We start from the raw sequence: 21,513 nt of genomic DNA, 5'->3' as shown, positions 1-21,513 counted from the left end.
GGGAAACACGTCTCCAGAACCGTGGGCTGCACCGCATCGTCCAACGCTGCGAGTCATTACGACGTCAAGAGGCCTGGTTATGGAGAGCTTTGCAGCGGTGTAGGTAAACAGACGTCACGGTGCGTGTTCCAGGCGCTTGCAAGCACACACTGAGAACCTGCCATCCTACCACTCCTTCAAATTAAAAGGGTTCCTGTTGTGCATGATATGGAATGACTTGCCTCTCTGCTGCATCTAGAATATTCCCTTCATGGATTTCCCGCACGTAGGCTACACACAAACATGTCCCTTTGAATCCCGGAATCCACTGGAGTTCAATAAGAGTCTGCATGGCTGTGAGGCACCTCTCTCTCTGCTCTCTCACACAAATCCTGTCTCAATGCAAAATACTCAGAGACCAGCATGAGAGAAGCTTTCCGCAAGGACCCACCATGGTGGATAGTGCATGATAATGCACCTCATACAGGGCACAGCGCGGCTGTATGGACACTTTCAGAAGAGCCATGCAGCAAAGCCTATGGAGGACACATTATTCCATAAAGGATACATAAAAGATGTCGTTTCCAATTTGAGCTTAAATTTGCGACTTTAACAGTAAAAATATTTCACTTCCCATGCTTGTAACTTCCAGTGTGCTTTAAGAGATATTCCAATGAACACCAGGTCTCACTTCAACATTATTCATTCAGTTTCATGGCTCTGCTATCCAGCGAAAACAGGACGTGTGGATTTTAAGGAGAAGCATTACTGGAACACCATGATGAGTCTGATAACAAATTAGATCTGACAGGAGCAAGATTGGAAAAGAGAGCCCTAGTAACCAAAGATTCTGATCTTGGAAAGTTATCCCAAGTGCTAACTATTAGTATCTATGAACAAACTCGTTTTGCATACTTGCCGTGGACATCACTAGGCACTAGTTTTGACAATTGCCCACTTTTATTGTTTCCCAACTGTGTTTTCGTCATGGTTATGGTCGTCATGGTTAAGGCTACATTCCTTAAAATTAATTGTAAGGAAGCATAACATCCTGAACAACAATGTTGAATTATTATAAACAAACTGTCTGGCTGGACAGTATAAAGATGTCACGCTTTTACGGTCCGGGGACACTTTTACTCCACAAGCCTATATTTATTCATTATAACCTATTATTATTGATGTTAGATCAGATTAGTCGCGGTCTTTTCACATGAAGATAAAGCATATGGTGACAAAAACACCCTCGACAACCAGCCATCGTCCACGCGATGCATTGCGTAGAGATTCATTCTTGACGAACGTAGTATACACTTCTACTTCTGTCTAAAATGGTGCAGAACTTGCATCTGAGTGGAGCATAATATCAGCGACTAAGAAAACAGACCCCCTATCGTCATTTTAACAAGACACGGTGCCTCCAGAGGGTTATTTTACATAGAACCCAGTAACTCGTTAGGATAATCACGCTACCGCACGTTGATTCCGCTGTTAATAATTAAGTGTCTCGGCTTAGGAAAGAATAGACGAGACAGTTCCACACAAACCCGACTATTCTGGCAATTAGCGAAAAGAACTGACGTATGCATAAACATTTGAGCGGATGCAAGCAGCCCCAAAATTACAGCGATGCTAATTTCAAGTCTCATCTGCTTTGAAAGTTTCAAAGCCTCAAATGAACACAGCGCAGAGGTAGAAACGTGGGAGGGGCAGATTTCTTTGGGAAAGTCAGGATTGTTTGTTTGTCTGCATCTTTCAACTGTCGTGAGGGAATATTGAGCTAATTTTAACACGTTATTTGAAGTCGGTTACTTAAGTCTAACTGTAACAATAGAATCTGAAAGTACCACTATGATGTAAGGCCAGCAGGTTTGTTTAGTGTCACCTGCGGATATTTAATGACACGTCTCAGCACGGGACGAAAATGCACCTCTTACGGTCTTTTGATTGTTGGCTACAGTTGTTCCAAATGTCCGTTTGCTTCCGAATGTCTATCTGCAAAAGTGCTTATACGTTTCTATTCTATACTATGGTTGGTGTGTGGGTGTGTGTTACTTTATATCTCTTTCTGCGTTTTCAAGCCTGCTAAAACATTGTGTGTATGTGGACCATCATGTTTTTATGGGAGAAAAATTGGGGAGTCTAAACCAGACAGTGCAGGTCTGGGGGCTGAATCTTTCTCAGTTTTATTTTTTTTATTTCACACTGCCTGCAGCCACCCTCAGGCGGGCTGCTCACATCAAAGACAGGCTTGTATCTCAGAGGAGCTTAGAAATTCAGCCCCCGGCTTGGCAAGGCCTTCATAGTGGCTTGCCTCTGGGGCTTAGCGCAGGCGTCCAGGGGGCGAGAACCCAATCAGACAGGAATAGCCGATCACCTTCCGGGAAGCAGCACTGCCACGGTGTTGGGCCAAGCTAAAAGGGTGCCCTGTCATCTTAGCACAATCCAATGAAGACTGTGTTCAAGCTTTGTTTTTTGGGTCAAATAGTTCTGCCGCGATTTCTAGCAGGCATGTGGTTTCTCACTGGGAGATTGCTGAACAGAAAAAAAAAAGTCTGTATTTTGAATAATTTACTTCATAAATAGATAATAAATGCCCATTATGAAAGTGCATTAATATTCAAGTGATGAGGTTGGTTAGTGGAGGGTACATTTCAAATATGTGTTTGGGTACTATTCACCGCCCTCAAAAGAACATTACGTGGCACTTACTGTATATGGCAATTGCATAAAGTCTTTACATTTACATTTAGTCATTTTGCAGACGCTCTTATCCAGAGCGACTTACAATAAGTACAGGGACATTCCCCCGAGGCAAGTAGGGTGAAGTGCCTTGCCCAAGGACACAACACATTTGACACAGCTGGGAATCGAACCAGCGACCTTCTGATTACTAGCCCGAATCTCTAACCACTCAGCCACCTGTTCCCAACTAACAGGAATGTACCCTACAGTATCCTACACGGATGTAGTCTTTGGAGCATACACACACTCACATCAATGTACAGTGTTTTATGGTCTGTCAATCCTCCTTCCAGTCACGTTTCTCCATGTACCACAACTAGACTGACTGCTCCAGTCCTCCACACCTGCCCCACCTGCCCCGGTCTCACCTGTAGACGGCCCTCTTATCAGACTCCAGCTGGGCCTGGGGGTCGAGGGTCACGCTGACCGGTGTGCTGGCGCCCCCCGCAGCCGGGAGGTGGACCTGCGGGGTCTTGGAGTTCTGCTGGGTGGTGCCCGTCATCTGCAGACAGGAAGTCAGGGTCACGACAACAGGAAGTTAGAATCACAACAGGAAGTCAAGATCACAACAACATGAAGTCACAATCACAATAACAGGAAGTCAAGATCATCACAACAGGAAGTCAGGATTACAACAACAGGAAGTCAGGATCATTACAACAGGAAGTCAAAATCACAAATAGGGTCGCCGTTGTAGAGGGTGTCTTGCATGTAATGCACATGTTACACATTTAGAACCCATCCAGCCAGGAGAGGACAGACTAGTAATCTCTCCATCTTGTGATGGTGTGTGTAACGTGATGGTGTGTGTAACGTGATGGTGTGTAACGTGATGGTGTGTGTAACGTGATGGTGTGTGTAATGTGATGGTGTGTGTAACGTGATGGTTTGCCCCTTTCCAGTTGTGTAGATCCTCGCATCCCGACTCATCCATCCCCCTCTCTCATTCTCTTTCTCTCGCCTCTTTTCCCCTCGTTTTCTCTCAGGAAATACCCACCCTGCATCCTCCCTCCCCTTCTCCCCATTTGTTATTTTTTTTTGCAATGGGTAGGAAGCTTCAAGTCTTAATCCCGGCACCAAATGGGAAATAAATTAGCTTCTTCACACTTAACTAGCTCTCATTTGCATTAGTGCCGTGCTTTGACTGGGCGCGGGAGCGATCCCCTGGCACTAATCCTCCAGGCGGAAGGATACGGCGGTGGAGACAGAGAGGGGGAGGGGTGGTGAGGCGTGCTTCCTCCAACCTGATCTACTTTACCCTCAGTTTACCACGCTTGTGGCGTCTGCACTGGGCGACTCGTTTGATCACCATAAGGGTAAGGATAATAAACATATTTGGCCAATTTTCCTAAAGGAACAATGCAACGTTTACAGTGTTGGTTTATCCAATCGTATGGTGATGGCTGATGATATGTAGGATAATGCTAACATCTACATTGCAAATCTCTCCCTCTCTCTCCAGCCGTCCAGCAGAGAAACCCAGAGTATCAGCATCCTATAATCATCACTGTAATCTTTGTACTTCACCTGGATTAAAAACCAAACTACCCCTAAACTCTGAAACAGCTGCTGCTACAGTGCTCTAAGGCAGGCCTGTAAAGTCTGTTAAACTGTGTTCACTGGGGCTTCTGGGGGGCTTCTAGGGGGGCTTCTAGGGGGGCTTCTAGGGGGGCTTCTAGGGGGGCTTCTGGGGGGGCTTCTCCAGGTGTTCCCCAGTCTGTGTACCTGTAGCAGCCACCTACCTGCTGGCTCTCCTGGTAGGATGGTGGAGGAACACTCTGGGTGGCCATCATAGCTAGTCCTGGTGCTGGGGGCACATGTTGCATTATGGGATAGCTTCACATGAAGACCTGGGGAGAGCACACACACACACACACACAGAGATACACACAGTGTGTTAATTTACGCAGTCATTTTTACAACACTTGGAATGATCCAATGCTGTCAACAAAGCGTTTTTCAGAAAGTCAGTGGAATGATGGTTTGACAAGTTCTGTCTGCTGAATGTAGAGGGTGTGTTTCGGGATTTTGTTCTGAATTGTTATTTCTGAACTAGCCACCAGGTGTTGCTATGATTAGAGTTTGAACTTTCTCACTTCCTCATCTCTCCCCGTCTCCCTCTCTCCTTTTTCCCCAGCTGAACCTCATTTTTCAGCCACAAAGACTGAGTGTCATATCAGGCCGAGAATCTCAAATCACACACTACACAGACCTGTACTTTACCAACACAGCAAGTCAGCAATGCAAGCTAACACAGCCTCTAACGAGATACAAACATCACCCTGGTCGTCCTCATGTCAGACTGCTTCACCAATTGGCCAATCAGTGGGTTAATTAGTGCTCCAGTCAGTAGACTAATTGCAGTTGCCAGGACAGCATGGGGTCCCCCAGGTTCTGTGCTGGACCCCTAGAGAGATAATTGGTTCAGGGTTAAGGTCTCTGGAGTTGACACACTCATACACACACGATAGGACACACAGTCTCTCACACACCAAGGGATACCTTCCTGCATGACACCCGTAGCCCCCCTGCCTGGACGCTAGACCAGCAGGACACCTCCAGTGCTGGGAGGGAGCTGGCTAATGTTTTATCCATGCTCTTACGCTGGAGACCACCAGCCTGCCTATCCTGCTCATAGAATCAAATATTCTGAGGTGAAGAACCGTATACAGGTTCTCTGAATCTGCACTCAGTCCAATTCCACAAGTAAACAATCTAGTCAATCCACAGTTTTCTTTTAACGTCCCAGTGACTAGACAGTATGTAATCCAAGCCTCCGAGGGCTATTTTGGGTGTTGTTGTGTTTGTGTGAGTGAGAGTGTGTGTGTGTCCTCAGTATGAGAGCTGTAAATCACCCCTCAGTTCTGAGGACGATGTTCTGCACGGTTCAACCCTGACGTCATCTTCCCCTGCTCCCTCCCTCCCTCCCTCCCTCCCTCCCTCCCTCCCTCCCTCCCTCCCTCCCTCCCTCCCTCCCTCCCTCCCTCCCTCCCTCCCTCCCTCCCTCCCGCACACACACACACACACACACACACACAGCCTGCTGTGTGACCTGTCCAGGGGGACTGTTAGTCTTGCTAAATCACATAGTGTGTCTGTGTGGATTTATACGTGTGTGTGTGTGTGTGTGTGTACATGCCAGGATAGTGTGCTGTGTACTTTGTGTTTTCTTGCCATTCATCATTTTCAAACACAAACTCAAAGTGCTGAGGAAAGTGCTGATCAAATGTATAAACAGTGCTCCCTGTAAGACGGCTTTCTGACAGGAAACCACACACATTTCTATATTGACTTTTTTCCCCTGTATCTCAAGAACCTAAACAAAACTGCACACACAAGAAGACATGTTGCACAGTATTAATTGAGGTACATTAAAGGAGGGTATATAGAAGATAGTACAGATATTTCTATACAGTCTACTATTACAAATTATACTTTTTTTAGATGGAAAAACCGTCTGTCTTCCATCCTGCAGAGGCAGCCCGTGTCCTGTTTGAGTCCCCAGACAGACCCCTCTCTGAGGAGACCCGTGACAAGGCCACAGACCCAGACGCAAGACCAGACAGGAAGTGAAGCTGGCAGCTCGTCTCTCCTCCAGGACAGCAGAGGAAGAGTGAGATCACCCAGAGAGCAGACCACCAGGGACAAACCTGACAGCTCCACCACCGGGATGGCACTAGCAAGCAACCGTGTGGAGCGTTTTACTGCAGATCAATAGGTTGCAACTTCAAATCCCACCCCCTAAAATAAACACGTACTACAGCTAAGCTAAAGGTGTGATTCTGTCACTACTAGTGACACCCACAGGGATGTCCTTCAGATATGTCTAACCCTAACCCTCCAGATATCTCCTCTGCTTCTTCTAGACTAGTTTTAAAACCCTGTTCTACATTTACATTACATTTAGTCATTTAACAGACGCTCTTATCCAGAGCGACTTACAGTAAGTACAGGGACATTCCCCTGAGGCAAGTAGGGTGAAGTGCCTTGCCCAGGTACACAACGTCATTTTGCACGGCCGGGAAGCGAACCGGCGACCTTCTGATTACTAGCCCGATTCTCTAACCGCTCAGCCACCTGACTTCTAGGAGGTTCTGTCTGTTCTAGGAGGTTCTGTCTGTTCTAGGAGGTTCTGTCTGTTCTAGGAGGCGCTGCACGTCAGGTAGCACTCTCACAACCATGCCTGTGGAGGATGGTCTGGTTGGAGGCTGTTTGTGTGTGTGTTTATACTTTGTGCACTTGAATGTGTGTTCTGTGATTGCCTGTGTGTTTGTATGCATGTGTGGGTGTCTGTGTCTTGTGTACTGATTGCTATTCCTGGTGTGTGTGTGTGTGCATATTCCAATGATATCAGCAGAAACATCTTCTCTGTTATCAGGGCTTATTTTAATTGCAAATGCAGGAAGCGCGTTGGTGATTAAATGGAAAATTGCACATTAATTGATGAGACTAAAGATAAAGCAATTCCAATTATTGCGCAGTATTTTAGGCATCCTCTCAAGTCACCTCATCCCTCGAGGAATGACGTACCTCACACCAGATCTGAACAAGCGAGTTACGTGAGACAGGCACACACACACACACACCCTGACACTCATACACACAAACGTCCACCACAGGAAAACATCTATTTAGAAATAAAAAACATCCTCCCATGGTGAACGACCAAACAGGCTAAAAAGTGTTAAGTTCCCTGAGAACATCTGAAAGCTTTGATCACCAACACTCTCATTGGCACCATGATCAATCAAATTAAATAAAACGTCTCAATGAACCAACTAATAATTAGCCAGCTCCAGCCTGAGACACAAGTGTTTCTGGTTTCTAAACTGCTTCCTGTTCCTATCACGCTCTAAACCAAACTCATTCCAAAATACACATCAGCAAAGCATTGCCTTGAGCTCAACTCCAAATTTCAATGGCAAGCATGAAAAGGAACATGAACTGGAGGCAAATTATCCCCCCCTCTCAAAAAAACAAAAAACATCAAAGGGGTGTTTCTGAATATGTATTTGCGTTGAAGAAAAGGGAAACAATTTTACTCTTTAATCTGATTCAGCACTGGGCTGGTGCCACAGCTTTTGAAAAATTCCATTTTCCAACCAGGTAGAAACCCTGCGCCCCTCCAGTAGAAACCCTGCGCCCCTCCAGTAGAAACCCTGCGCCCCTCCAGTAGAAACCCCGCGCCCCTCCAGTAGAAACCCCGCGCCCCTCCAGTAGAAACCCCGCGCCCCTCCAGTAGAAACCCCGCGCCCCTCCAGTAGAAACCCCGCGCCCCTCCAGTAGAAACCCCGCGCCCCTCCAGTAGAAACCCCGCGCCCCTCCAGTAGAAACCCCGCGCCCCTCCAGTAGAAACCCCGCGCCCCTCCAGTAGAAACCCCGCGCCCCTCCAGTAGAAACCCCGCGCCCCTCCAGTAGAAACCCCGCGCCCCTCCAGTAGAAACCCCGCGCCCCTCCAGTAGAAACCCCGCGCCCCTCCAGTAGAAACCCCGCGCCCCTCCAGTAGAAACCCCGCGCCCTTCCAGTAGAAACCCCGCGCCCTTCCAGTAGAAACCCCGCGCCCCTCCAGTAGAAACCCCGCGCCCCTCCAGTAGAAACCCCGCGCCCCTCCAGTAGAAACCCCGCGCCCCTCCAGTAGAAACCCCGCGCCCCTCCAGTAGAAACCCCGCGCCCCTCCAGTAGAAACCCCGCGCCCCTCCAGTAGAAACCCCGCGCCCCTCTAGTAGAAACCCCGCGCCCCTCCAGTAGAAACCCCGCGCCCCTCCAGTAGAAACCCCGCGCCCCTCCAGTAGAAACCCCGCGCCCCTCCAGTAGAAACCCTGCGCCCCTCCAGTAGAAACCCCGCGCCCCTCCAGTAGAAACCCTGCGCCCCTCCAGTAGAAACCCTGCGCCCCTCCAGTAGAAACCCCGCGCCCCTCCAGTAGAAACCTTGCGCCCCTCTCACTTCAAGCTTGTCCTTCACATTTCCACAATTTGACCGTTTGCTCCGGTATTGAAATAAAAATCCACACTGGATGTAGAAGCCACCGTGGCCAGGCTGTCCCTAGGGCTGTGAGGCTGTCCCTGGGGCTGTGAGGCTGTCCCTGGGGCTGTGAGGCTGTCCCTGGGGCTGTGAGGCTGTCCCTGGGGCTGTGAGGCTGTCCCTGGGGCTGTGAGGCTGTCCCTGGGGCTGTGAGGCTGTCCCTGGGGCTGTGAGGCTGTCTCTGGGGCTGTGAGGCTGTCTCTGGGGCTGTGAGGCTGTCCCTGGGGCTGTGAGGCTGTCCCTGGGGCTGTGAGGCTGTCTCTGGGGCTGTGAGGCTGTCCCTGGGGCTGTGAGGCTGTCTCTGGGGCTGTGAGGCTGTCTCTGGGGCTGTGAGGCTGTCCCTGGGGCTGTGAGCCCCATCACAAGGTCACACTGTGATCCTGCTCCACAGGACGGTTCAGGCCTTTAGTGAAACGTCCTCTAGTACTTTGTATGTTGCATTATAGCATCGTGCATCTTTTTCCACAAATAATGATGGTTGTGCTAACTCTAACCTCAAACACTCCTGACCACTGATGTTAAACCGGAACCTGACAGTGTTTAGACTCTGTAGATAAACCAACAAGCTAACCCTTCGTGAATGTATCACACGTTTCAGATGTTTGGATATTGAGGCTCGAACAGGAGTAAATACAGACAGCTGCCTCTGTTTGTGTCTGAATGTTCACTTGTTTCGATCCTCTGTGCTGTCCCACTGGTGCTGCCTTCCAGCCTGCCCCCGGCTGAGAAAAGGCTAAAGATGTCATCGATAAATCTCGACATGACCCCTGACCACAATCGTTGGCTAGTCTGATAACAGGGCTAATTTCTACAAGTTCCTAGGGGGATGAGGGTATTGATAGGGGTGGGGGGAGGGGGCTGGGCTGTGTAGAGGCTGGCACGCTCAAATCCTATATTGTCCTTGACTCTACACACACACACACACACACATTCTCTTCCTGTCAGTTTCTAGTCAAACCATCCACACACCAGAAGCACTACACCAGCGAGACACAGTGAGAAACAGGCCTGAGTGTTTGATATGTTAAACAGTTCTGGATTGGTCTGTACATCGGCCTAATCTCCTGATCAGAGAGCTGATTGGCTTTTTGAACCAAACAGAAAACAGGTGACGCCTGCAGTCTAGAGGATGTGGTCAGGAGTGTTTACACGAGACATATTTCATCCAACCTCTCTGCACACACTGGACACACACACCTCATCCAAACACACACGCACAATCCAACTGCTCTCATCATTTACTTTTCCTAACCAGACATGGAAAAGATCAGTTTGAGGACTGGTGTTCGGGATCTACTTTACATAATGACAATATATCAACACAATTTTACCTCAGAATCCATCCACTATAATATTGTTTCATGTTGTACGATCCGGATGAAAAGTTTAGAAACTGACATTGGCTACGCAAGGACAGTCAATCAGGAGAACATGTTGGAATGCAGCACTTGAGACGGACTCGACATTTCGCCAGACCCAGTTGGATCTCCATTTGTGCTTTCATGTGTGTGAACTATAAAAACCGCTGCAGAGCTAGCATGTGTTTGCTGTAAGCCAGAGAGCAATCTCAATCCTCCTTCAAAATCATTTGGTCCATTTGGTTAGAGTTTCCAGGTTACTGATATAAACTAGAAAGCCAATGAATACCATTTGCAGCCGAGGTGTCACCTTGCCCAGATACCATGCATCTTAATGCCCTGATCACAGCATTAGTCAAGATGAATACATAAATCAAGGTTTTTTGAAAATAGGAATCCAATCATCGCTCATTGTTAAGCAGATTTGCAATGCTAAAACCAATAGTGAGGGGCTTGTACATAGTAAGTGTGTGTGTGTGTGTGTGTGTGTGTGTGTGTGTGTGTGTGTGTGTGTGTGTGTGTGGGGGGGGGGGGGGTATGCTGATGATAATGAGGTTGGGAAAAGGGGCCATTTCCTACACACACACACACACACACACACACTCTCATGCATGCAAAACACACACACAAAAAAAGCATACACCACCTTCTACACACACACACGCAAGTGTACACCACCCTCAACACACACACGCACATACAATCATACAGACATCACACAACCTACACACAGAGTAAAGAAGCAAGGAAACCCACAGGCCGAGCCCAGCCTGGGGCAGCAAGGCCCAGCAGTGGCCCTGAGGACTCACCCAGCCCCAGGCTAGCAGGAGACCCACACAGCACAGCCCACAAGCTCCCAGACCTCCTCATTAACCTGACCCAGCAGCAGGCAGACCTGGAGACACTCTGCACCCCGGACAGCCCTCCTGACGTCCCCACTTAGCATTCACACTTATCAGTCCTCCTCTCCCTGGCTGTGGACAGCTGGGGTGGATGGTAGTGCTGCTGGTTGATCCTGCAGCCCAGTGAAGGACACTCAGATCCAGGTTGTTATGGTTCAGCAGAGTTCAGCCGTCCGGTGGTGCGGCTTGGAGAGAGGCTGCTGCTGGACTCGTTTACTGTGGTTCTGGAGGAGAGGTTGTTACTACTGTTGCTGGTTAGGTCATACAGGTCATACGTATATAATCTTCTCAATATGAGCTAGCCAGGTAGCTATCTACAGAGAGAGAGAGAGAGAGAGAGAGAGAGAGAGAGAGAGAGAGAGAGAGAGAGAGAGAGATAGAGAGGCAGGCAGGCAGGCAGGCAGACGGATCCATAGATAGAAATGTTGGTTGCACACCCCAGACAAAACGTCCTCTCCAACTTGTTCTTCAAAGAATGACCGCTGAAAATTCCTCTTTCGTATTCAACTTCATAATGATGGCAACGTTTCATGAACGTCCTTCTAACATTTAAACATAATGAACACACTCCAATTTCCCCTGAGGCAGCCGAGTGTGCAACACAAGTTGCTTGTTTTCAGTCCATACATTGGCATCAGTGGTCCAATCTGACTCCAATTCTTGTTTTCTTTGTATTTATGCAAATTATTGTTTAGATATTATTCAGATTTGATTGCATTCTGGCCTGCTTTTTAAAATTAGATTAAAGTCTTCACTAAAACGGGTGTGGAGACTAGAGTGGCAAAAAAATGTTTTTGTTATTCCCCAAAGGCTGGTACTACGCATGCAAATAGCCTTATTAGCATAGCTAAAAGCTCTTATTATAATTAGTTGTTTTTTGGGGTTAAAATAGATACATTTTTGTATCTATTTGTGTAGAAATGAGAACTGTAGGCTACATGTTGGTGTACACACCATACAAGAACACGTCAAACTTTGTTGTGTCGGGTGTGACCTAAGTATCAACCTACAGCTTTAGCAATTCTGAGGTTACCTTAACTAGCCTACCTCCAGAGTTTACCCAACTGTGGATCCTAGATTTCATTTTATCAGCTGCCATGTCATTCTGAAGAGCAGTGTTTCCTCCTAAAGGAATGATATATTATTTCTAAATGAACAGAGAGCATGATATAAGTTAATGTAGGCCATGTACGGGAGTGCCTCCTTTGCTACAAAACGTGAGTTTGGCCTACTGTCACTGTCAGGAACACTGTCACTCCATACTGTAGGCTACTCCGCCAATCTGCTCTCATTCAGCGAGTTGAGGCTGGTGACGAATGTTTAACTGGCCGTCATCTGATGTTATTAGCGCCCGCGCAGAGGAGACAAGCGTGGCCCACGGTTGACACACAGCAATCACATTTCCTCTCGCTAAGATGATAAACATCGGAATATCGAAGGCAGAAATTCCGTTGAAATTGGAACTAGCGAGCTCACTGAGAGGGACGGTAATCTCTAAGAGATAGCCGTCAAACCGTGTATTATTTTTTGTTGACGTTTTATTTTTTATTTTTTTACTAACGTCTTTTCTTTTTCCGTTCTCATGTAGGTCTACACCAGCGATCCCGAGGCAGCAACACTGTGCTGCTTATCTGCTATTGCATCAACAAGGTCCCTAAAAAACATGGATTGCTGCTTATCACTGTGTGAGTGAGCCATGCCTGTGTTACACTGGGTAAACCTGCAGCCAGGCAGGGTACATGGAAAACCAATGTCTGACATTGGAGGGTTAGAATATGTCACCCAGATGTGGCTATAAAAGGATCTTTAACATCAGCTTATCTTACAGAGGCAGCTCTGAGAGTCAACTTGTTAAAAAGAGACTGTGGGCTCGGGATTCTGCCAGGCCTTGTATCCCCTTAACTCCACCCAGTGATCCATCCACACCGCCCTGGGAGAGGAAACAGGCGCGCCTGGCAGCCGTGTTGGCATTGCCCGGCTGGGAGGAGTGCTGGGTGAGGGGTATTAAGTGGACCCAAGCAGGCAACTCCTTCCATTCCCTGCTCCCTCGTGCACTGAGACCACAGTGGAGTGGGGCTGAGGACAGCGTTGGGGGGCTAATGAGAAGGGGGATTAGCAGGTGTGTGTCTGTGTGTGTGTGTTGGGTTGTGGGAGCAGAGACTGTGGATAGGCAAGCCACTGAATTGTTAGTGGATTCTTGGCATGGATGGGTGGGGGTGGTGTGTTGGGGGTGGTGTGGTGGGGGCGGATGTATTTCAAAAGAGGCCCTGACAGGGGTCTGAGAGGGGTCTGAGAGGGGTCTGACAGGGGCCTGAGAGGGGTCTGAGAGGGGTCTGACAGGGGCCTGAGAGGGGCCTGAGAGGGGCAGTGAGGCAGAGATAGAGGGGGTGGGGAGGCAGTGATCCCCCTAAACACAGACTACTGTGACTAGCAGCCGTGAGATAAGAACCTTTAACCTGGGCAGGGCTGGAGAGGGATTACTACAGGATGTAGGGCGATGAGGAGTCAAGGGTGACGTGGGGGAAAAGGTTCTGGGTGGATGGTCCCTGTAACCCGCTTGGCTACTCACAGGCTCTGTGTGCTCAGAGAGATTGTTAATAAAGGACTTTTTTTTCTTTCTCTGAAGTCTTAAACGTCTTCTGTCTCCGGAAGCTCTGATAACCACCCTCAGTTCCCTGCAGCCTCGCAGTTCAGATATCACCTCAAGTAATGTTATTATATACATGTATTACATCACCACAGTCCTTCGTATGAAACCTCTGGCGACAATAACCACCAGCGAGGATGTGGAGGACCAGGATCAGAGAGCGTCTCCAGAGAGCGTGTCCAGAGCAGCAGAGGGGCTGGAGGAGCTCAGAGCCAGGGAGACGTCTGACTGAAGCAGGGAGGAGAAAAGACAGGATGTTGTGAACATCGGTACAGAACCCAGAGCATGGCGCCGGGGTCGGCTGCTCCTGACTGCCTCAGATGTTAGTCTGTGTGTCTCAGGATGAGAGAGAGGGGGAGACAAACACAGAGAAGGAGAGAGAGAAACCTTAACAGTGAGAGAGAGAGAGAGAGAGAGAGAGAGAGCCTGCCAGCTGATTGAAATCCTTGGAAACACCAAACAATCCAATATTAAATTTCCTCTGAAAATGCCACAGGGACTGGAGAAGGCATGTGCTGGACAAGAGGAGAGAGAGATAGAGAGAGAGATAGATGGGGGGTGAATGAGAAGGAGGGGGGAGAGGAGAAGAAGGAACAGAAGGGGTAGTGGTTGAGAGAGAAGTTTGGAGACCATCTGGGACCAGATCACTAGATAGAAGACGAGAGAGAGAGAGAGAGAGAGAGAGAGAGAGAGAGAGAGAGGAGGAGGGGGTAGAGGAGGAGAGAAGGAAGAGGAGGAAAGAGGGGCAGGGAGGAGGAGAGGGAGGGGTGGAGAAGAGGAGAGAGATGAAAGGAGAAGTTGCACAAGAGGGAAGACAGATGCAGTGCGAGCCAGACAGGAAGAGGAAACCCAGACAATGTGTGTGAGACTGAAGGACAGACTATGTTACCCACGATGGAACCTCCTTGTTCGCTTCAACACCCCGCGCCAGAGACCTGCCCTGCTCTAACCACGGTGCATCAGGAAGGGACACCACCTCCACCTCTCTCATATTCAGAAATTCCACCAGCTAGGAATATTGACTTTGCACAAATGCTCATCAGGTGTGGTGTGCCTACAGTGAAGAGTTTGGTGTGATCCTAGTTTCCTACGAGCACCAGGGTGCAGGTGAGGGAGGGGGAACAGGGTTGAGTTACACTACAAGCACCGGAGCAGGGCTGGGAAGGGGATGAACTAAACTAGTCCATACACGGCTGAATTAGATATTTTATTTATTTTTCTAACCCTCAGCCCCCTCCCCCCACACACACTCTCTCTCTCTCTCTTTCCTTTCTCTCCCCTCTCTATCTCTCCCTCTCTTCCCTGGAGGTGTCTAGATGAGGCCTCAGCAGCTTCAGAGTTTTGGGGCACCCCCCCTACCCCTCTCCCCCACTCCAACAAAAAAGAAGCCAGCCAATAGGACATCTGGAGAGCATTAGATGAGAGGATATTAGATCGTCCCTCCGCGGCCGGCTGGATGGGTGGCCCACTGCACGGCCCCTGTCAGCAGCACACCAGCTCTGCTGATGGATGGAGGACTGGGGGGGAGGAGGAGGAGGAGGGCTGGGGGGAGGAGGGGTGGGGAGAGGAGGAGGGCTGGGGGAGGAGGGCTGGGGGTAGAAGGAGGAGGGCTGGGGGTAGAAGGAGGAGGAAGTCTGGGGGAGGAGGAGGGCTGGGGGAGGAGGAGGGCTGGGGGGGAGGATGAGGGCTGGGGGGAGGAGGGGTGGGGAGAGGAGGAAGTCTGGGGGAGGAGGGAGGAGGAGGAGGGCTGGGGGGGAGGAGGGGTGGGGAGAGGAGGAAGTCTGTGGGAGGAGGAGGAGGGTGGGGAGAGGAGGAGGGCGGGGAGAGGAGGAGGGCTGGGGGAGGAGGAGGGCTGGGGGAGGAGGGCTGGGGGTAGAAGGAGGAGGGCTGGGGGTAGAAGGAGGAGGAAGTCTGGGGGAGGAGGGCTGGGGGAGGAGGAGGAGGGCTGGGGGAGGAGGATGGCTGGGGGAGGAGGAGGAGGGCGGGGGGAGGAGGGCTGGGGGAGGAGGAGGAGGGCTGGGGGAGGAGGGCTGGGGGAGGAGGAGGGCTGGGGGAGGAGGAGGAGTCCTGCTGGAGGGACCTCCCATCAGGTTGTCCAGCCAGGGCTTCTAAAGCATGAGCACCCCAAGCTTAAGGTTGGGTTAGGGTTAGGGTTAGGGTTAGGGTTATGGTTAGGTTCAGGGTTAGGGTTAGGTTCAGGGTTAGGTTCAGGGTTAGGCCTTTGGTTTAGGGTTAGGGTTAGGGTTAGGGTTATGGTTAGGTTCAGGGTTAGGGTTAGGTTCAGGGTTAGGTTCAGGGTTAGGCCTTTGGTTTAGTGCTACGGTAGGAAAATCTGACACAGTAAGACAAATCGACAGAACCCCGGAATTTAAACCCACCTGCAGGGTAACGACAGTAGTACTGTATGACATGAGGTACACATACCCAATTAAAACCTCCATTACTATCCCAGCAGACAACTTGGTGTTTGCAGTCATTTAAATACATGTTTTTCACATGTTGGGAAACACATACTAATAATAGGTTTATTCGTTTATTAAAATAGTTTGATATGGACACACAATATAAATGTACAGAGGCTTGTAGAAGTCAATGACCTCACTCTCCTCGTCATACAGTATTATTAGTTCTGAAGAACTTTGTGAGAGCCTGCAAATACACAGGAACTGTCAGCACATCAGTCAAGCTGTGTCTCGTCAAACTATAGAGCTGGATATGCTTTGAAAAATAAGTTCTGGAGTGTTTGGAGTAAGAATTCTTGCCATGTAGACCCAATGTAAATAAAAACATTGATATGTGGTTTATGTACATTTTGACAATGAGTCAGATCTTCAAACATCAGCCTGATACTAGTACACAGCAGAAACATTCTGCCATTCAGGTGAGCAAAGCCCAGGCTACACTACGGAAACGCAAAGACAGCTTCTTCCAAGTTTTCAGCTTCTCTCCGTCGGTGAGAAAATGAGACTTCCTTTCCCCAAAGAGGAAAGTTCAAAGAATCTGCTCGTTTCAAATAAATTGCTTCTACTGATTTGCCATTTCAAATAAATTGCAGCGTCTGCCCAAATTTACGTTTCACAGGAAGTCTTCTCCAGAGCACCACCCAACCACACAGACGAGGTTAATCCATATTTCACGTTTGAATACGAGATGGAAGAAGAGGGAAGGGTTGGTGGGGAGGAGGGAAGGGAGGTTAACTTTGTGGTAGAGGATGAGGAGGTAGGTAAGGGTGGGACTAAGGGTGTGTGTGTTTGTGTGTGTGTGTGTGTAGAGGGGAGCGATGTAGAGAAAGAAGAAACAGGCGACATTTAGAGTAAATGGCATCCAAAACCCACTCCAATTATCTCTGCCAGACATGGCAGAGCGACGGACTTAATTAAAATGACTTGAGAGGGGAGTGGGGGGGGAGGGGGGGGGGAGGGAGGGGGGAGGAGGGAGGTGTCCGCCGGTGATTGAGGGGGCAGTCGGGTACGTATCAGCGGAGACCACAAAGCTGGAGAGAGCTGTGGACCACTCTTCCTTTTCAATTCTGACTTCAAAAGAAAATAAAGAAATAATAATAAAAGGATGAGGCCCTAGTCTGCTAGGAGCCGTGTAATTGCGGCTATTCAAACCCAATGTTTTTATCATCGTTAGAATATTCAGGGGGGGGGGGGGGGAGAGTATTGTAAAGAAGAAAAAAAAAAGAAGAAAAACTGATTTTTTTTTGTCCGCTTCAAATCCCCCATAATCCTCTTGTGCCATTTCTGAAACTACCTCTGACGGTGACCTTTTCGCAGGGAGCCCGTTACCATGGAAACGCAAGGTGCAGACCTCCGCCGCCGCGCGTTTTTGCCGAAGATTTTTTGGGGGGCCAAAAGTAAGAGAAGAAGAGAGAGACGTCGTACACCGGCCCTCCGGCGCTCGGTGGGGGCTCAGGGAGATGGCGCTGAAGGGGTTAGTCTCGTCTGGTTAGTTCTGGAAGCTGACTATGCACTAACTTCTGCATTACCTTTGCATTGGATCTGACTTTGAGACTACAAAGGATTCTATTAGAATTGGTGGTTGTCTACAAAAGAAATTGAATAAATATGAAATCTCTATTTCTCTCTATTGGTTGCACGTTCTTTTTCTGTTTCTCGCTCTCTCCCGCTCGCTCACTCACTCTCTCCCTCACACACACACACACACACACACACACCCACAGACTTAACTTGCGGCCCTGATTAGCAGATAGACCAGATCTAGTGTCAGAGCCAGACACCTGTTAGTGTGTTATTGTTTAACGGCTCATTGTGACTGGAGCTCCAACACAGTAACACAAACTCAGGACTTCCTGTTTGATACGTTCTGCAGAAGGTTAGTGGGTGGGAGATGTATTCTTAAATATGTGTGAAAAATTATAAACTAATAATTCACACTGAATCATCCTCACAACTATTGAGAAGCCACTATTTACATGCCTTGCTCAATAATTTAAGAAACACATTTGTGCCAACTTTCAACTGGACTAAACACTATCTGCTGTTTAAGAATTGTGGTAGACTGCAGCTTTTAGACCACAAAGAGAGCGTGCTACTTAGTTTCAGTAAAAAATGTAAATAAATTATTTGGCTAAACAAAGGTGCGGTATTCGTTTTAATACCAGGTACTCCAAGGAGCAGCTATGTAGGTTTTGTGGATGGTATTTCATTTCAACGAGAGAGTTCTGGAGTCATAAGATAAGCCTTCGACCAGCGTCTGTCCTCTCTGAGGAGAGTGGACTGGGTGAGGAAGAAAAGGAAAAGAAGAGAGGAGAGGAGGAGAGAAGGAGAGGAGGAGGAGAGGAGGAGGAGAGGAGGAGGAGAGGAGGAGGGGGCTAGGGAGAAACCAGTGAATTGTCAGAGCCAGAAGCAAGTTGCTCACAACCCTTTCTTTTCTCCACTCCAAATCCATCCATCCATTCCTTCCTCACTCCGCTTTTTGTATCCTGTACTCCCCCCCCTCCCTCCCCCCCCTTCCCCCCCACATTCCCCTGTGCTGAGCTCAGAAAGAGAACGTTGCTCTGCTCTCACTGGACGGATTGTTCTCCCAGTCTGATCCTCCGCTGGTTGCCAGGGAGACCGCCATACCACAGTTCTGACCCTGGGGGGGTCTGCTCGGTTCCCCCCCCAGCAGGAGCCTGGCAGCTGGGGGACAGCTGTTACTACGGAGCCCAGGCCTCAAGGCCTACACTGGGCCCCCCCCACCACACACCCCAAAGGGGATAGATTGTGTGAAAGTATAGATTTTTTTGGGGTGGGGGGATTAGAAAAATGACAACAGTCCTTCACTTTGCTGTCTGTTGGTGCTAGTTAGACACAAGCCTGCTGGTTAAAACTGTCATAAGGTTGAGTACAACTTTCAGGTATATTTTGTATTAGTGTGCATTCTAATTCTTTACCTCCTCCAACCCCCCAAGCACGCACAAGTGAAATCTTTTTTTACCCCCCCGAACCTCTCTAACTCCACCACACAAGAGGACAAATCAGTGTGTCCTTTAAGGCTGGGCGACCTCGGAATGGAGCGAAGTCAGAACGGTGAGTAACTAATGCTCACTTAACAGTCTCCATTACACAGTGGGCCTAAACGGTCCTCGCAGGTGAACAGTTGGTTTTATTCAGCGTGTAATAGAGTTTGGCACGGACCTCTTGTTCAGGAGCCAGGAAGGCCACTGAGCTGGATCCCAGAGCGGACCAGGCATGTCAGCATTAAGATGGAGCAGAGGATTAAGGTACGGGAAACGAATCAGCAAACCATGAATATCACAACGTCATCACGCCCAATAAGAGAAGGGGGTTTCCACCAAAACGGCGAGCCAGTTTCCCATGCTTCTGAAGGGGAAGCTCTCTGACCTCTCGCCTGGATCGGGATCCCTTCACAGCTTCACACAGCAAGACTTTGTCACAAACGATATACTGTGTGTTTTTACGACGGTGCTGAACTCTGTGTCGTGTCTGGAACCGGCTTGTTCCGGCACGTCAGACGTGTTTCGCTCTGGGGCTGCTGAAGTAGGATAAGCGTCAGAGCTGAAACACAGCGACGCTTCAACACTGTCGAGAACGACCCAACTACCAGCCCACTTACATTTAGTCATTTAGCAGACGCTCTTATCCAGAGCGACTTACAGTAAGTACAGGGACATTCCCCCGAGGCAAGTAGGGTGAAGTGCCTTGCCCAAGGACACAACGTCAATTTGCATGGCGGGGAATCAAACCGGCAACCTTCCGATTACTAGTCCGATTCCCTAACCCTAACCCAACTACCAGCCCACTTACACGCTCTCCCATGTGTATTGTGTGTGTATAGTGTGTGGGTGTGTGTGTGTTTACTGTGTGTGTATAGTGTGTGTGTGTGTGTGTGTGTACTGTGTGTGTGTGAGGAGGAGAGGCGGAGGGGAGGGGGTGAGTGTGGTTGGCTCTTTCTCTCCATCTGTTTTGTTTTCTTCCATCTCCCCTTTTTGATGAGCTGGGTCTTCAGTCCCCCCAATAAAATCCCATTAGCTCTTAATGAAGTCGGGCTCGCAGACTCTCTGCCTCACCTCATTTAGCACGATTGTCTGGCGGCCATTAGTGTTGAGGCAATTACAGCCGGGCGGCGAGAGTAATTGGAAATGCCGACAGGGACCCCAAGAAATGGGAATAAATAAATAAATATTCAAACTAATAAGCTTCCATTCAGATGGCGCGGGGAGGGGGGGAGGGGGGGTGCGGCTAAGTTAAATCAACATAATTAGAATTAGGGTTGGTGGGTTACAGAGGCAGGGTGAGCAGACACGAGTGTGAGAGAGATTGTTGGTTAGGGGTAGAGGTGTCAGGAGAGACTGAGGAAAGAGTTAGCATGCCAACGCTAATGACGAAGGGCATTAACTTAAAATTGCCCGTCGAAAGGTCGCAGGGAGATATTGGCGTGAGGGAATTCGTTTCTACGGAAATTTGATATTTCTCCGTTTGTTCGTTATCAAAATTAAGCCTAAGTCGGAAAATGCCCTTATCCCAGGCGACAACCTAGACTTGATGGTCTCGCAAATTATGCGTTAATATGGTTTGATATTTACTGAGACAACAGAGAGCTAAATGACTTCCTCTCGGGATGACCCCTGTGCTCCTCGGGGGGTTGAAATGGCGTCCTACACGGTTTCTCATCTGTAAAGACAGTAGGAGGTGTAAGCAGCTCCAGGCACAACCTCCCCTGCTAAAACAAGCCCAGAGCTAGCGCCACCTAGGAGATAGTGCTTAAGATAGAATCCATTTAAAGGGCTTGGCTGCCTTTCTTAAAACCACCAACCTCAACGCTCACACCACAAGCAGCAGCAGGGCCAAAACGCACACACAAGGACATCACAAGTACACCAGCAGCATTCCGTACGATCAATTCGTAAACATTGCTCTGATTCCTCTAATGCTAAGTATCAAGGGTTAGCCTTGAAAGGGTTAGTCTCTACAACCTTACCCCTCCACCCCTTCTGTGTCGAGAAAGAAATCGAAAGGATGAATGCTTCACTGGCATATAAATCTGGTGAAACAAAAGGGCGTTGGGGACGTTGGGGACAGCGTTGGCACACAAGACGTGGAGACCGCTCCCCACCCAACCTGATCAGCGCAGGCCACCCTCTCGGCGGGGCATGGATGGGCACCCTGCCCACGACCACCATCCTGGAAGACAACGCAGAGCTGGGACCTGAGAGGAGGGAGCCGGACCTGAGTGTTTGGAAGGAGGAGACGGTCTGAGAGGAGGGAGCTCTGTGTCCGAGGAGAGCAGAGGTGCTGGCAGGTCCCAATGTGAAGGTCTGATCCAACACTGTCAGATGGGATGCTACCAGAGAGGGCTGCACAGGCACAGGGCAGATGTCTGTCGTTTACA

The 21,513-nt window shown here is 49.1% G+C and overlaps 1 protein-coding gene across 1 annotated transcript in view; it reads right to left on the bottom strand.

The window, feature by feature from the left end:
• pknox2 (pbx/knotted 1 homeobox 2) overlaps positions 1 to 21,513 on the bottom strand; it is a 57,675-nt gene that overhangs the window by 20,051 nt on the left and 16,111 nt on the right. Inside the window, exons 3-4 of the mRNA XM_067228573.1 lie at positions 4,467 to 4,574; positions 3,093 to 3,226 (exon numbers count right to left, since the gene is read on the bottom strand). Of these exons, the coding sequence (XP_067084674.1) occupies positions 3,093 to 3,226; positions 4,467 to 4,550 (218 nt within the window). The 5' untranslated portion in view covers positions 4,551 to 4,574. The remainder of the gene's footprint in view (positions 1 to 3,092; positions 3,227 to 4,466; positions 4,575 to 21,513) is intronic.

This window comes from Osmerus mordax, chromosome 25, assembly GCF_038355195.1.
Source record: "Osmerus mordax isolate fOsmMor3 chromosome 25, fOsmMor3.pri, whole genome shotgun sequence".
NCBI classification, from domain to species: Eukaryota; Metazoa; Chordata; class Actinopteri; order Osmeriformes; family Osmeridae; genus Osmerus; species Osmerus mordax.
This window is presented reverse-complemented; position numbering and strand designations above follow the sequence as displayed.